Below are 13,576 nucleotides of genomic sequence, written 5' to 3' on the forward strand. Positions count from 1 at the left end.
AACAGAATATCATCTTGCTGACTTCAGATCTTCCACAATCTTCTGTTTGACTTTTGTTGCCAGTAACTGTATGATCTCATTTTGAATTGATTTTCCAAGGTAATGGTTGTACACATTTGTTGGGTAGTGACTCTTCTTAGATGCTCCTGGAGTACAGCATCAAACTCAGCCATCAGCTCCACAATTATAAGGAAGTTTCCATTGTTTGGCACACACAGCTGATCTGAAATGCCACGCAGTACTAGGTTTTGGGTAGCAAGCATTCTCACAATGGCAATGAGCCTTTTCAGAACATTTTGCCAGTAAAGAGACTCAGATGCAATCTTCTCTTGATGCTGATCATCTATGGTGGCCTTTAACCTTAGTCTCATCTCAGGCTCTTTCCACCTATGGAATGCTCTCTGGTGATTTGCTGTCTTCTCATGGCATACCAGATTTCTAGCCAGATTTTTCCAGTCCTTTGTTCCTATAGAACCCAATGCGGCTGTAACATTAGACTGGAAGAGTTTGGAACAAAAACTGTATGCAGCATTCTGGATTTTTGAGTACATAAGCCATGGCTCCTCCACTTTGTCACCATTGGGGATTTCATGCTAGTAATATGTTGGATGGAAACTTCTATTTTCATTGTCTGTGGGGAACATGAAGCTTTTCACTTGCTGTGGCCCATGCAGTACAAGAAAGTCACTCAGGCTACTACTCAAGTGGGTCCACAGTCCTGGATCATCTAGACTTAAGGAACTAAACTCAGCAGCAGCTGTTTCTTGCACCTCCACCACACTCTTCTCTGATCTACACTTTTCTTCAGGAATGTGCATGGTTACATCCATTTGAGATGGAGATATGGATGCTGCAGTAGCTGCCAGGTCACCTGCACTCTGACTAACTCACATCCTCACTGGGGCCAGAAGGCTCACCGTGAACATTTGTGTATGTATCTCAGGAGAGCTCCTTCCTCCTGAGATAAAAGAGCTTCCTTTGCTTTCTTTCTTTTTCTGAATGCTGCCTCAGAGGGGCGTTTTCTTCTTTCACACATGACTGCTGTTCTGTGCAGCTATAGTGGCTCTCAACACTCAGTTGAAGGGGACACATAAGCAGGCTGGTAGCAGGGCCTGAGTGAGGGAAGAGATCAGCGTCTTAAGGGCCTAAATGGCTCCTACTACTTCAGTTGACTGCCTGTTCTCCTCAGGTGGGTTCAGGAAAGCAGCAGGAAACAGGAAACACCCTGAAAAGCTGGTGTTAATCAGTCCAGGCTCCTGGTGGTGTTAGAGAGGTACATAAGAGGCTCCTCCTCTCTCCCTGCAGCTCCTGCTGCTTTCTGTTATTCCCTCTCACCTTTTCTCCTGCCTGCCTGTTATATCTCTTGTGCCCTCCTTCCTCCAGCACAGCACTCCACCATCTCTGTGCATCTAGAGCAGAGAGAATACATATGCACCAGCAGCAGACACAATTTTCTACACTCTGGGTCCTAGCGGTGCCCCGCCCCACAGAGTCTGGCACCTGAGGCGGCTGCCTCAGTTCACCTCATGGTAAGGCCAACCCTGCTAGAGGGAGGAAATAAAGATTAGTCCTTTTCTAGTACCACTGTGTGTCATGCCATTGTTATGGATAATGCTCCAATTACAGAGTTTCTGAAAGTATGTAAAGGCCTCATGGCCTCTCTTACCCTTCGGAAGTGCTTGCTAACAGTTCCAACTGCTCTTAGCCAAAGGAGAGAGTGAAGGGGAGGGGTCAATTTATAATTAGCTAACAAATTGGTTTTAGCTGTTGCCTTAAATTTTACTGAAATTTGTGGATTACCATACAAGGAAAAATCCACACTTTTTTCAGACCAACTTTCCCCTGTCCCTGTCTGCAACATACATTGTGCAATTTGCATATGACTATTTAGCACATGAATGTTGTTTGCCCTTTTTATGACGACTTACATCCAAACAATTGTAGGAACTGGGCCATTTTGTATCACAGCATTTTCAAGCTCAGTTTAATAAAGAAGTTTAACAAGTCGTGTTATGCCTCATCTTCGCCAACCTTGCTTCCATTTTAAAATCGTGTTAGATCAACACATCAAAACTTCAGTGACCTACTTTATGTCTTTCCTTTCAGTTTTACAGCCCCTCACTGTAAGAGTGGTAAACAGGAAGTCAGAGAAGATTGTATTAAGAACATTGTGGCATTATTTGGAGCATTCTTTCAAAATGATTGAGTAAATTAAAATACAATGTTTAATTTGCTGTCAGGTCTTCACTTGCATCTTCCATTTAAACCTTGGAATGCTAGCCTGATAAGTACTTTAAAGGACAAACAGAACACAGAATGGTGTGTCCTGGAGTTTCTAGAGGATAAGTAGGAATTTAAGAGATTCAGTCTGCAATCTTAGTCATATGCATGTGTCTTCCATAAGGTTGGTGAGGAGGAGAGGGAATTGTGTCCAATTTGATTATTTAAAGCCATTGCTCAAGTCTTGTCAGAATGCTCCAGGACACTGTTCTGGCACTTTTTTGGGGAGCCAGAACAGTATCTCAGTGTTTCTGGTACTTGCGTTCTGCCACTTCTCGAGTGCAGCACTCACCTGCTGTTTAAAGTTGAGATTTGTTCCCCTCTATAGATTATAGTTTAATGGATCCTGTATTTATGGGTGCAGTATGTTTGTATTTACAGGATTAGAATATGAAAAAGTATCTCTGAGATAACAGAGATGAAAAACCATCTTAGAAAAAACCTCTAATTGAATCTTTTAATATTAGGCAGGGGGGAGCAGACAGGAGGACAAAACTTGCTATGATTTACTGGGCCACCTTCATCCCTGTGTAATCCTAAATCACTGACTCTTTGGCATTCTCCAATTACTAACTGTCCCTTCTAAAAGTGAGCGAAGCAAAGGAATTTCTAAGCACTGTTGCCAAATCTCACAATATTATTGAAATCTCACTTTATTTGGAGTTTTACATAAAGCCCCAATCTCTGGAGACCTCCGATTCAAAATGTTAGCTTTATTTTTTAAAAATAGCCCTTACATTTCTGAAGAAAAGCTTGAAAATGTGACCCAAATGTCCCCTAAAGGGTCAAAAAACAAAAGGCAAATAAAACTCCCCAATATATTATCGTTCCCAAAATCACAAGAGAGATTCAGAAGTCAAAGGCAGTTGCAGCTCCAACCTGTATTCCATAAAGGTGAGGGTCTGCAGCTAGCAGTGCCCTCCCAAAGTGGAAGGTTCTGACCCAAGAGAGGATGAACCAAAGTACTAAAAGCTGATTCAACTCATTCTTCTGGGCAGCCAGCAGGACATCCTCAGAGTCCGGGCTGCATTTCAAGCTACTCTTTCCTAGTAGAACCTAGTGATGTCAGTGGTTCAAATACCACCTGCCCTCTGCAAAATGTAAATTGCATCCAGAATGCAGCAGCCCTCACTGGAGGAGCTGGAGAATCAATGCATGAACTAATCATACTTCCAGGAACCCCTTTGGGCAGTGCTGGCCCTAGCCTTTGCAAGGCTGTCTGTGAAATAACGAACAGAGATGTGCAATTTGCCTATTACCCACCCATTGCCTATAATTACCCACCCATTGCCCTACTATTATTAACATTGCTATTTAACCTGAATGTCTGTCTCACACATTTAGGATGTAGCTATGAATAAATATTTAAAATATTTTCAAATAATTTAATTACCTTTAGTAAACATATCCAGGGCTATACATTTCAGGAAAGGATGCAACTTGATTTTAAATAACGAATTAAAAGAACAGTTTTCTAATACAGAACTCTTTAAATAGTGTATCTTGAATTTTAAAAATGCTTTAAAACTCTGAGTTTTACTATGCTATCCTGTTATATTGAGCAGGGTCCTTTATGAAATCCTGAGACTATAATAGCCAACATGCTCAGGCTCATGCCTCCTCCTGTGAAGTTGTGTGTACTGTTTCTTTGTGAAAATTAAGCCAGGCAGGAGAGGTTTTATAGTGCTGCAGAGACAGAGCAGCTTTAGGGATAATACTGTTTTACGTTTAATACAGTTACTGTTCAGTGTTAGAGGGTGACTCCTTCTGTAGTTCAAAGGCCAGACTAGATGATCATAATGGTCCCTTTTGGCCTTAAAATCTATTGATCTGTGAATCACAACACCTCTCCTTCAGTTTTTCTGTGCACACTTTGGCTGCCGCCTCTTTGCTGTCAGTGTCAGCTTTGCTCCTGCTCTTACCGGGGAAAAAACCTCTTGCAGGGGCTAGAAAAGGATTTGTCTCATCAAGCAAACAGTAAAATTAACTATACACAAAGAAAAGAGGAAAGATATGTAAATGAATGTTTCAATTATAGTAATTTGAGGAATTTGAGACAAGGTGAGTGAGGTAATATATTTTATTGAAACAACTTCTGTTGATGAGAGACAAACTTTGGTGACCTGAAAGCTTGTCTCTCTCGCCAAACAGAAGTTAGTCCAACAAAAGACATTACTTCACCCACCTTGTCTCTCCAATATCATGGGACCAACAGTTACAATTACACTGCATAAAAAAAATAATGTAATTTTCAAAGTGATGATTTCTCTTTAATTTTTTTCACTTTACCTATTTTCCTCAAACATATGATAAAGCAGATGCAATACTGTAAAAATGTGAAACAGTTTGCATGACTGAAAAGTATACAAGGATTAAAACAAAATTTCAGAATGTTCAAAATAAGCAGGTAAGTACAGTAGCAAATGAACTGTGTTTGCTGAAATTTATTTAACAAATCAGTATCTTAGTAATGTCATCAATACATTGCTTCCCATTAAATGGTGATTTTCACACTGAAGTATAACATTTCAAAATATTGCATGTTTTGAGGCAAAAACAGGTCTTCATCAAGATGAAATGTAAGTATTTTTTAGATACTTCCTCAAAAATAAAAGCATGTGGGATAAATTCTCTTTCACTCAAAATGCTTCTATTCTTCAACAAAAAAAGTGACATTTCACAGGTTTATGACAGGCAAAACAATTATGACTGGCTCACTCATTTCAATACAAACTATTCACGTTGTCAGGGTTCTAGTAGCATGTCTTTTGTTTTTACATTTAACAACTACTACTGGACACAGTTCTAGATGTGTGTAAAAAGTAAGAATAAAGGCCCAGGTCCTGAAATGCTTATAAGCACATGCTTAACATAATTAACAGGATTACTTGAGTTTAGAATGCATGTTAGCATTAGAAAGTTCAGTGCCAAAACACACAAAAGGTGTGTGTAAACATCATCATTTGTAGATAGCAGCCCCATATCCCACATGACTCTTTGGCAATATGCATCATGCCTCTCTGAAACCCCTATCTTGGAGAAGTCTCTCCACCACTTTAAGTAGCCACAATTGAGGAGTTCATCTTATACTGCATGCAACTGTGAAATTAGTATTCATGTTGTTTTTCTGGCATGTGCATACTTAATCAGATCTGGGGCCAAAGAATACTCCTAAAGATGTTCACAAACAGTAGAATTACTTTAACTTAAATTTAATAGGAGCTACCCAAAAATACGACCTCAAATCAACAATAATTATACTTATAGGAAATATTTAGCTTTAGGTATCCTATAAAACTATCCCTATAGATAAAATTAAGCAAAATAAGATGTACAACTCAATAGCTTTTACGTGGCCTGAGCTAAAGCCCATTAAAGTCAATGGGAGCCTTTCCGCTGATGCCAGTGGACTTTGGATCAGGTCCATAACATACATGAGCCCTGTCAACAGCCCTTTAGGTACTAGCTCCCCACTGAACTGAATAAGAGTTAAGTGTATGCATAAGGACTGCAAGACTGAACTCTCACTGCCTAAAACTACCATAAACATCTGCCTGTTTGCATTATTCATTAGGTACACAATATCTCTTACCTTCTCAAGTTCATCAGAAATAGCAATGCCTGAAAACAAAGCAGATTTTAAAAAGCAATTTGAGAAACATTCTTTGTGGAAATGTATTTTGTTATAGTAAGTAAAACAAATGTTTAATCTGGAAACTTGCATAATTCTCTTCTTGCAAATGCAGTCTATTATATTTTGTTCCCTTAGTGAAATTGACCAGATGCAATGTTCTATAATTTTCTTCAGGGGCAATATAATCAAACTGAGCTTTCAAACAATTATGAAACTCTGGAAATTTGTGACTGTAGTAATAGACGGATGAAAAGCTAAAATTTGCTTCTATTTGTTTTCTAAAATTAAAAAGGCAATTTAATATTTGTAGTTTGAGCACATTATGATGCAAATCCTGCTTTGACCAACAAACATCCACACACTATAATTATATATATATAATCTGCCTGACATCCAAATGCAACATAGGCCCGACTCTGCTCTACTTTGCACTTGCAGGAATAACTCCATGAAAGTCACTGAAATTAAACCAGCAAGAAGAGAAGTAGGTCCAGTGTCTCCCAGGGAACATCACACTACTAGATAGGGCAGCTGTTCCAAATCCTGAGCAAGCACAACATGGCACCTGATATTCTGCTGACTTACACTTTTGGCTGATAGCAACATATACAGTTGCCTGCTTGAGGATTCACTTTGTCCCATTTACATCAAATCATTCCACCTTACACTATGGTGTAGGCTGCAGTGTAGTAGATGTGCATAGCTGCCAGTACAGCCCCATGTGCTATGACAGGATGATGCTCATCCTGCCTCACTATGTCATATGCAACACCATCCTGCACCCTTTTCTCCTTGCATTCCACTGAAGCCATTAAGCGATTTTGCTCTAAACTTAACCAAACATTTTTTGGGATGGATCACTTGATGATTACCTGCTCTGTTTATTCCCTCTGGGGCACCTGGCACTGGCCACTGTCGGAAGACAGGATACTGGGCTGGATGGATCTTTGGTCTGACCCAGTAGGGCCATTCTTATGTTCTTATGACTGTCATCTAAGACTTATAAAGCGATCCAGTACTCCAGTATACGAGAGCTCCTTTTATAAGCTATGCATTATACATCTAGGAGCAAATTTGAGAGCTAACATAATTCTTTATCTTTGTAAATTTACCCTAGGGTTAGCTCAGTCTAAACTTATTCCCAATAATACAGCAAACAGTTAACAGCATGTTATTCTTATACCGTAGCTGTATGATTTTTTACTTTATTGATAAATTTTCAATCATACCTACATGTTGCTATTTTTAATTTTAGATAGCTTCCTTTTACTGATTTGTTTTTAAAACATAGTGAAATACAAACAGAACTGTAATTAACATTTTAGGACCTGATCAATACATGAGAAATAAACAGAAGTTAATGGAACGTTTTCTGAGTCATTCAGTGTTTACAAATTAAATTCAACAAAATACACTTTGTCTAGCCCCACAGCAATTAATCTGTTTTCAATACCTTACGGCTTTTATTTAGTACATAACTACACCACTATCCATATATTATGTGGAGCAGGAAGTTGTTCCAATTTGAGTAATATATGCCATGAAATCCATTGTTCCTCCCTTCACCCTCACCCCCGAGTTGTGTGGGTGTATGCAAATGAAAGCAGCTGCACAAAAGTAGAGTGTGAAAATTAAATTTAGCTGTCTCTTCACCCTGCACAGCCCTGTTAATGTAAGTAAAGATTTCCAAAACCCAGCTCTCCATAGCATTTGATTTTTTCTGGAAAACTAAAGCTAATCTAGCTCACAACCACAGATGTTATGATCTACCCATTCAGACACTCTACATCTTCTCAGCAACTTTCAATGATTTTTTAAACCAGTTTTTTTGCCCTGTGAGCAGTCCCCTATTCTCCTGCTTCACATGTCCAGTCACTACTGTTGCATCTGTGGAGCCTGAAAGCAATGCAGATGGACTTCTTTTCATGGGCAAAAGCAGTCACAAAAGAAGCAGAATCATTACAGAGCCCAGGATGACTCTATGCCTAGGAGGAAGTGCTGGTGCTAGTCTATTTGGGGCCGATATCACTCCCTCCTATAGCAATACAGGAAAATAAGAGAGGGTTCTCGGGGAGAGAATTTCAATGAGGACTTCTTCACAGAGATCCTTCTACATAGCTTTTTTCATGCATCTCCAAAAGAGACAATGTGGACAACCCTCAAAGCAGGCAGATCCCCCAGGATCCACAGGATTCCAGGGCCATCTGAACTGATGTTGGGTTCCAGTGACTTCTTCTAACTCCCTAGTAGCAGAGCTTGATTGAAGTGTTGCTAGCAGGGACATCCAGTGGCTATGGTTGCTCCATGGACAGGGTGAATCATAACCACCACACAATGGTATCTGAGGGTATGGCTACACTTGAGAGTTGCAGCGCTGGGAGTTACAGCGCTGGTCGTCCAGCTGTGCAGGGACAGCGCTGGTGTGTGGCCACACACTCAGCTACCAGCGCTGCAGTGTGGCCACATTTGCAGCGCTGTTGGGAGTGATGCATTATGGGCAGCTATTCCAGCGTTCAAGTGGCAGCAACGTGCTTTTCAAAAGAGGGGGATGGGGTGGAGTGTAGTGTGACAGGGAGCGGGGGAGAGAGAGAGAGAGAGGGGGGATTTTTGGAGCCAACACTGTGTGTATCAGCTCCCTGACTTGCAAAATCAGAAACTTTTTCCGACCCCTTACTCTAACTGCAAAAGCCTGCAGACCAGATAAGCAGCTGCCGACTCCCTTTCTCGCTGCTGGTCAAGCAAAAAGCAAACACTCAACCCCTGTGAAGCACGCAGGGAGGGGGATATCTCATTTGATTGTTCACAGATTGATCACAACAAACAGGAGCTGTGTTTGTTTTTTTAGATAAGCAGCTCCCGGAGCCTGGAGCCGCGTTCACAACAAAACAAAGAGAGGCTGCATAACAAAACAAAGGGAATAATTTAGTTAAAAGCATTCTGGGATATCTCCTAATACCCTGGAGGCCAATAACAGCGCTGGTGTGTGGCCACCCTTTACGACCAGCGCTGCAGAACCAGCGCTGCAATGCTTATTCCCCAAGCAGACCCAGGTGTACGGCCAGCACTTCAGCCAGGGAGTTGCAGCGCTGGATGTGCCCTGCAGGTGTGGACAGTTACTAATTGCAGCGCTGGAAAGCCTCCAACAGTGCTGCAACTCTCAAGTGTAGCCATACACCACAGTTACTTCCTTAACTGTTGGCAAATATTGACTTTTTGTTGTTAAAGCAGGTTATTTTCAAAGTAATGTATTTTAAAATGACACAGTCAATTTAAAAACCACACTTCTGTTAATCATCATAACAAAAGTGAGTAAATGTTAAGTCATAAAATTCTGAAAACTGAAAAATTAGAGCAAAAAACATACCACTCCATTTTCTTTACCATGTGCATTTGACAGCATTTCCCATGTACAGCCTATCAAATTCCATTGTTTGTGTGATTTTTTTTTATACTGCACAAGGGAGAGAAAAAACTTTTTTAAAAAAAATAAGAAAACTATGACAGTAAAATGAAAGATTGTCAGGGAGACAAAGGGATAAACCTGGTATATGAAACTATTTTAAATTAATTTATTGTAACTGGTTACATTTCAAGTTGATGGCGTCAGTTTAAAACAGAATTATTTGTGCTTATGAAATCTAAACACATACTGTTAAGCCGAAATCAAACAATTATCACTTAATTCTGATACCTTTCAGACTCTGGCCTTTGAATACAATACAATTTAATCCTAAGAACGAACAGAATTTTATATTAAAAAAATCTGAAATATACGGTCTTCTGACAGTGTACAATGCCAGAGGTTTCAGAGAGAATGAACAGAACATTGCAATTAACAAGTGATCCATCCCCTGTTGTCCAGCCCCAGCTTCCGGCAGTCAGAGGTTTAAGGACACCTGGAGCATGAGGTTGCATCCCTGGCCATTTTGGCTAATAGCCATTGATAGACCTATATTCCATGAATTTATCTAATTCTTTCTGGAACCCTGTTATACCTTTACCTTTTGGGACCATTGAATTAAAAATGCAATTGTGTATGTGTTATTGTGAACTGTATGTAACTTCTTTAGGAGACTGACTAATGCAACATCTAGAAAGTATTAGGCACTTCAAAGTCCTTTTTGGGACAGTACATGTGAAGTGAATAACCTAGAAAGTACTTGGAAGGAGGGAAATGCAAATCCAAAGGCATATTCAAAGGTGTCTCAGAGGTATTTGTTGCATTCCTTCCCACTCTAAGTTTCGCCCTGTGTATGCTGTAGAGAGGCTAGCAATGTGCCTGTGTGTGACGGGGTGAACTTACCCCGCATTGGATAGGAAAGGGTTAATTCCTCCTTATGGGCTGAGGAAGCCCTGTCCCCATGCCCCTACTGGTTATGCCCCAATGCAGTACCAGTATAAGAGTGAGCAGCTTAGCTCAATGGGGGCTCACCACCAAAGAGGAAGGATGTCTGCTGCAGGCTCCAGCCTCAAAGCCATGGCAGCCCCTGACCACAGAAGCGAGAGGCACTGAGACTCTGGCAGATGTCCCGATACCTGCAGACACCCCAGGGAGTTCGGAGACACCAGGAACAACCCAGGCAGATGAACCCAGAAGTCACCCAGACCACAGATGCCAGAGTCACGGTAGGAAGTAGCTCAGGTGAGGGACTAGCCATAGTCCCAAGTGTGGTCAGCGTGTTGCAGCTGGATCCCCGCTGATTCAGTGGTGAATGCACTCACCACTATCAGGGTCCTGGGCTGAGACCCAGTGGAGCAAGGAAGGGCCCGGTCCCCCTACCCCAGCCACCACTTGCCTCCAGGTGGCGGCCAACCACCCTATTGATTCTGGCCATTAGGACTTACTATCCAGCAAGTCAGGGCCAATCTATTGACCCTGCCCACTAGGCCTCCCCACACTGTGAACCAGGGCCAGTTTATTGACTCTGGCTGCTAGGCCTTGCAAATCAGAGTGATTCTATTGACTCCAGCCACTAGTCCTCACTGCTCTATGAATCAGGGTAGCCCTATTGACTTGAGTCCTTGGGTCTGACTGCCTCAAGGTAAAGGACAGCTTGAGGGATGGGGTGAACTCACCCTGCACTGTACACCCCCCCTCCCACCAGCCACACCATTGTGGCTCACCAAGATGGGGCCCGGGGACAATCCCAAGGCCATTCTAGTAACTTTTGAGCAGGTGGCCACTGCCACATGTTGGCCCCCAAGCCACTGGGCTACCCTTATAGCCCCATACTTGATGGGGCCCGCCCAGGCAGCTTATTGCAACCTCGACACCCAAGAAGCACTAGACTATGAAAAGGTGAAGGAGGCTATACTTGATCACACAGGTATCAGTCCTGAGACATACCAACAGTGTTTCTGTCGAAAGTGGTACCCTTTGGGGCTAGACCAAGAGCAGTGGCCCAGTGCCTCAGCGATTATGCCAGGCTGTGGCTGGAACCAGACAAGCAGTCCAGAGCCCAGGTAGCAGAAGCTATAGTCCTGGAGCAGTTCACTCAAATCCTCGCAGCTGGGGGGAAGTTTACTTGGTGGCCAAAAGTGGGGAGCCACAGAACTGAAAACCAGAAGAGTTGGGAGAAAGGGATCAACCAGCTGGGGGAAGCCCGCACCTGACAGAGTCCAGAGGATCCCAATGCCTGGCTGAGACCCCAGCCAACCACCCAGGCCCAACCTAGTGGCCACTTGTTGCCCGAGTCTCATCCCTACTGGATGAAGACCCTTGGGTGGGGTTCAGGTTGCTGAAAATGGACCCTCTGGCCACAGAGACCTGAGACCTTTGTTATGAGCATGGCCAAGATGGGCATTTCTGGATTGCAGTTACAGACAAGCCTGGATAGCCAGTCCACAGGCCCAGAAGAAGACCACAGAGAAGCTCGGGGTCCCTGTGTGTGTAAATGGGACACCCACGGTGGCTCTCATTGGCTCTGGATGTCCAGAGGGAGCTGGTCCCAACCCTTGAACCAAACAGGTCCCAAATACACCTACAGTGCATCCACAGAGATGTGCACTCTTATCCCACTACCTGAGTGACCTTGGAGCTTTCTCACTTCCACATGGCCCTGCAGGTTAGTGTGACCCCTAATCTAGCCTATCCCTATTCTGGGATGGGACTGACCATCGTTCTGGGACCTTTCATAGGACTGCGCCCATTACTCGCCAACAGGGGAGAGTGATGAGACAATGCTGATGGCTCCTCAGCCATGACCAGGATAATAACCCAGGGAAAGGGCCTTCCCACAATGGGGACCCCCTCAGACAGGTGTATATGTGGATGACAACTAGGCCAAACTTGAGCATGATAGCAATTTCATCCTTGAGCAGCGGGAGGATCCAACTCTTAGCTGAGCCTGGGAGCAGGCCATAGTTCGGGATCAGGAAGAGGAAGATGCCCCCCACCCTCAGGCCTCCCAGTGGCACAACTTTGAGAGATGGCAGGACTGCCTCCATCAAGTAGTGGAAGAATCTGACTCATGAAGTGCTCCGACAGCTGTTAGTTCCCTGGAAGTTGAGCAGGGGCCTCTTGTATCTAGACCATTTGGTGCCCTGGCCCGACACCTTGGAAGGGAAAAATCCTCCAGAGGATGGCGAGGAGCTTCTTCTGGACAGGCATCCATCAACAGGTAAGAGACTATTGTGACTCATGCCCAGAATGTTAGCAAACTGGACCAAAGGGAGTGCCAAAAGCCCCACTTTTCCCACTCCTCATGGTTGGGGTATCCTTTGAGTGTATAGGGCTAGATTTAGTAGGCCCCCTGGAGAAGAACATGACTGGCCACCATTACATCCAGGTGATCATGGACTATGCAACTCAGTATCCAGAGGTTGTCCCCTAAGATTGCAGTGAAATTCGTGAACGTTTTTGCCCAGGTGGGAATCCTCTGTGAAATCCTAACTGATCAGGGCATGAATGGGCTCTACCGCTTAATGGCCAAGTTGTGCCACTTCTAGATATACGAACCCTCCGGACGTCCATGTACCATCCCCAAATGGATGGCTTGGTGAAAATGTTTAATAAGACACTGAAAACCATGTTGCGGAAATTTGTAGAAGAGGATCCCAGCAACTGGGATACTCTTCTCCCCGCCTTATTATTCACCATACCGGAGGTACCCCAAGCATCAACAGGTTTCTCCCCTTTCAAACTCCTATATGGAAGGCAACCCCATGGCATCCTAAACCTCCTCAGAGAAGGATGGGAAGAACAGGCAAAGGGAGTGGCCCCATCATGTGCTGCAGTTGTGGGAGCGACTTCAAACATTGGGGAACTTCACAAGAGAATATGTTACAAGTCTAGGAGATCCAGGCTCAGCAATATAACAAGGGGGCCCACTTACATAAAAACAGCTGCTTCTATTACCCTTGGCCAAATCCCAGGTCCTGGCCAAATGGCAAGGCCCCTTCGAGGTCACTCGACGGGTCGGACCAGTTGATTATGGAGTCTAGCTGCTAGGACGACACTGGGTGATGTGCATGTATCATGTCAACCAGCTGAAGGCATCGAAGACCAGGGAAGTCCTACTCATCAGCCTCTACCCACCTGAAACAAAGCACGGAGCGCTTGTCAATGGCCCTCTCAAGGCCATAACAGTGGCAATGTGAGAAGGGCTCACTCAGGTTCAATGGGAGCAATTGCAGGATATCCTGTGAGCCTTCACTGATGCC

The 13,576-nt window shown here is 43.4% G+C and overlaps 1 protein-coding gene across 5 annotated transcripts in view; it reads right to left on the reverse strand.

Annotated features, from left to right (window-relative positions):
* C2H8orf34 (chromosome 2 C8orf34 homolog) overlaps nt 1–13,576 on the reverse strand; it is a 281,523-nt gene that overhangs the window by 196,533 nt on the left and 71,414 nt on the right. For all 5 annotated transcript variants that reach the window (XM_045002946.1, XM_045002944.1, XM_045002945.1 and 2 more), the window contains exon 5: nt 5,873–5,901. In XM_045002946.1, coding sequence (XP_044858881.1) covers nt 5,873–5,901 — 29 coding nt within the window. The remainder of the gene's footprint in view (nt 1–5,872; nt 5,902–13,576) is intronic.

Source organism: Mauremys mutica, chromosome 2 (assembly GCF_020497125.1).
Source record: "Mauremys mutica isolate MM-2020 ecotype Southern chromosome 2, ASM2049712v1, whole genome shotgun sequence".
In the NCBI taxonomy this organism is placed as follows: Eukaryota; Metazoa; Chordata; order Testudines; family Geoemydidae; genus Mauremys; species Mauremys mutica.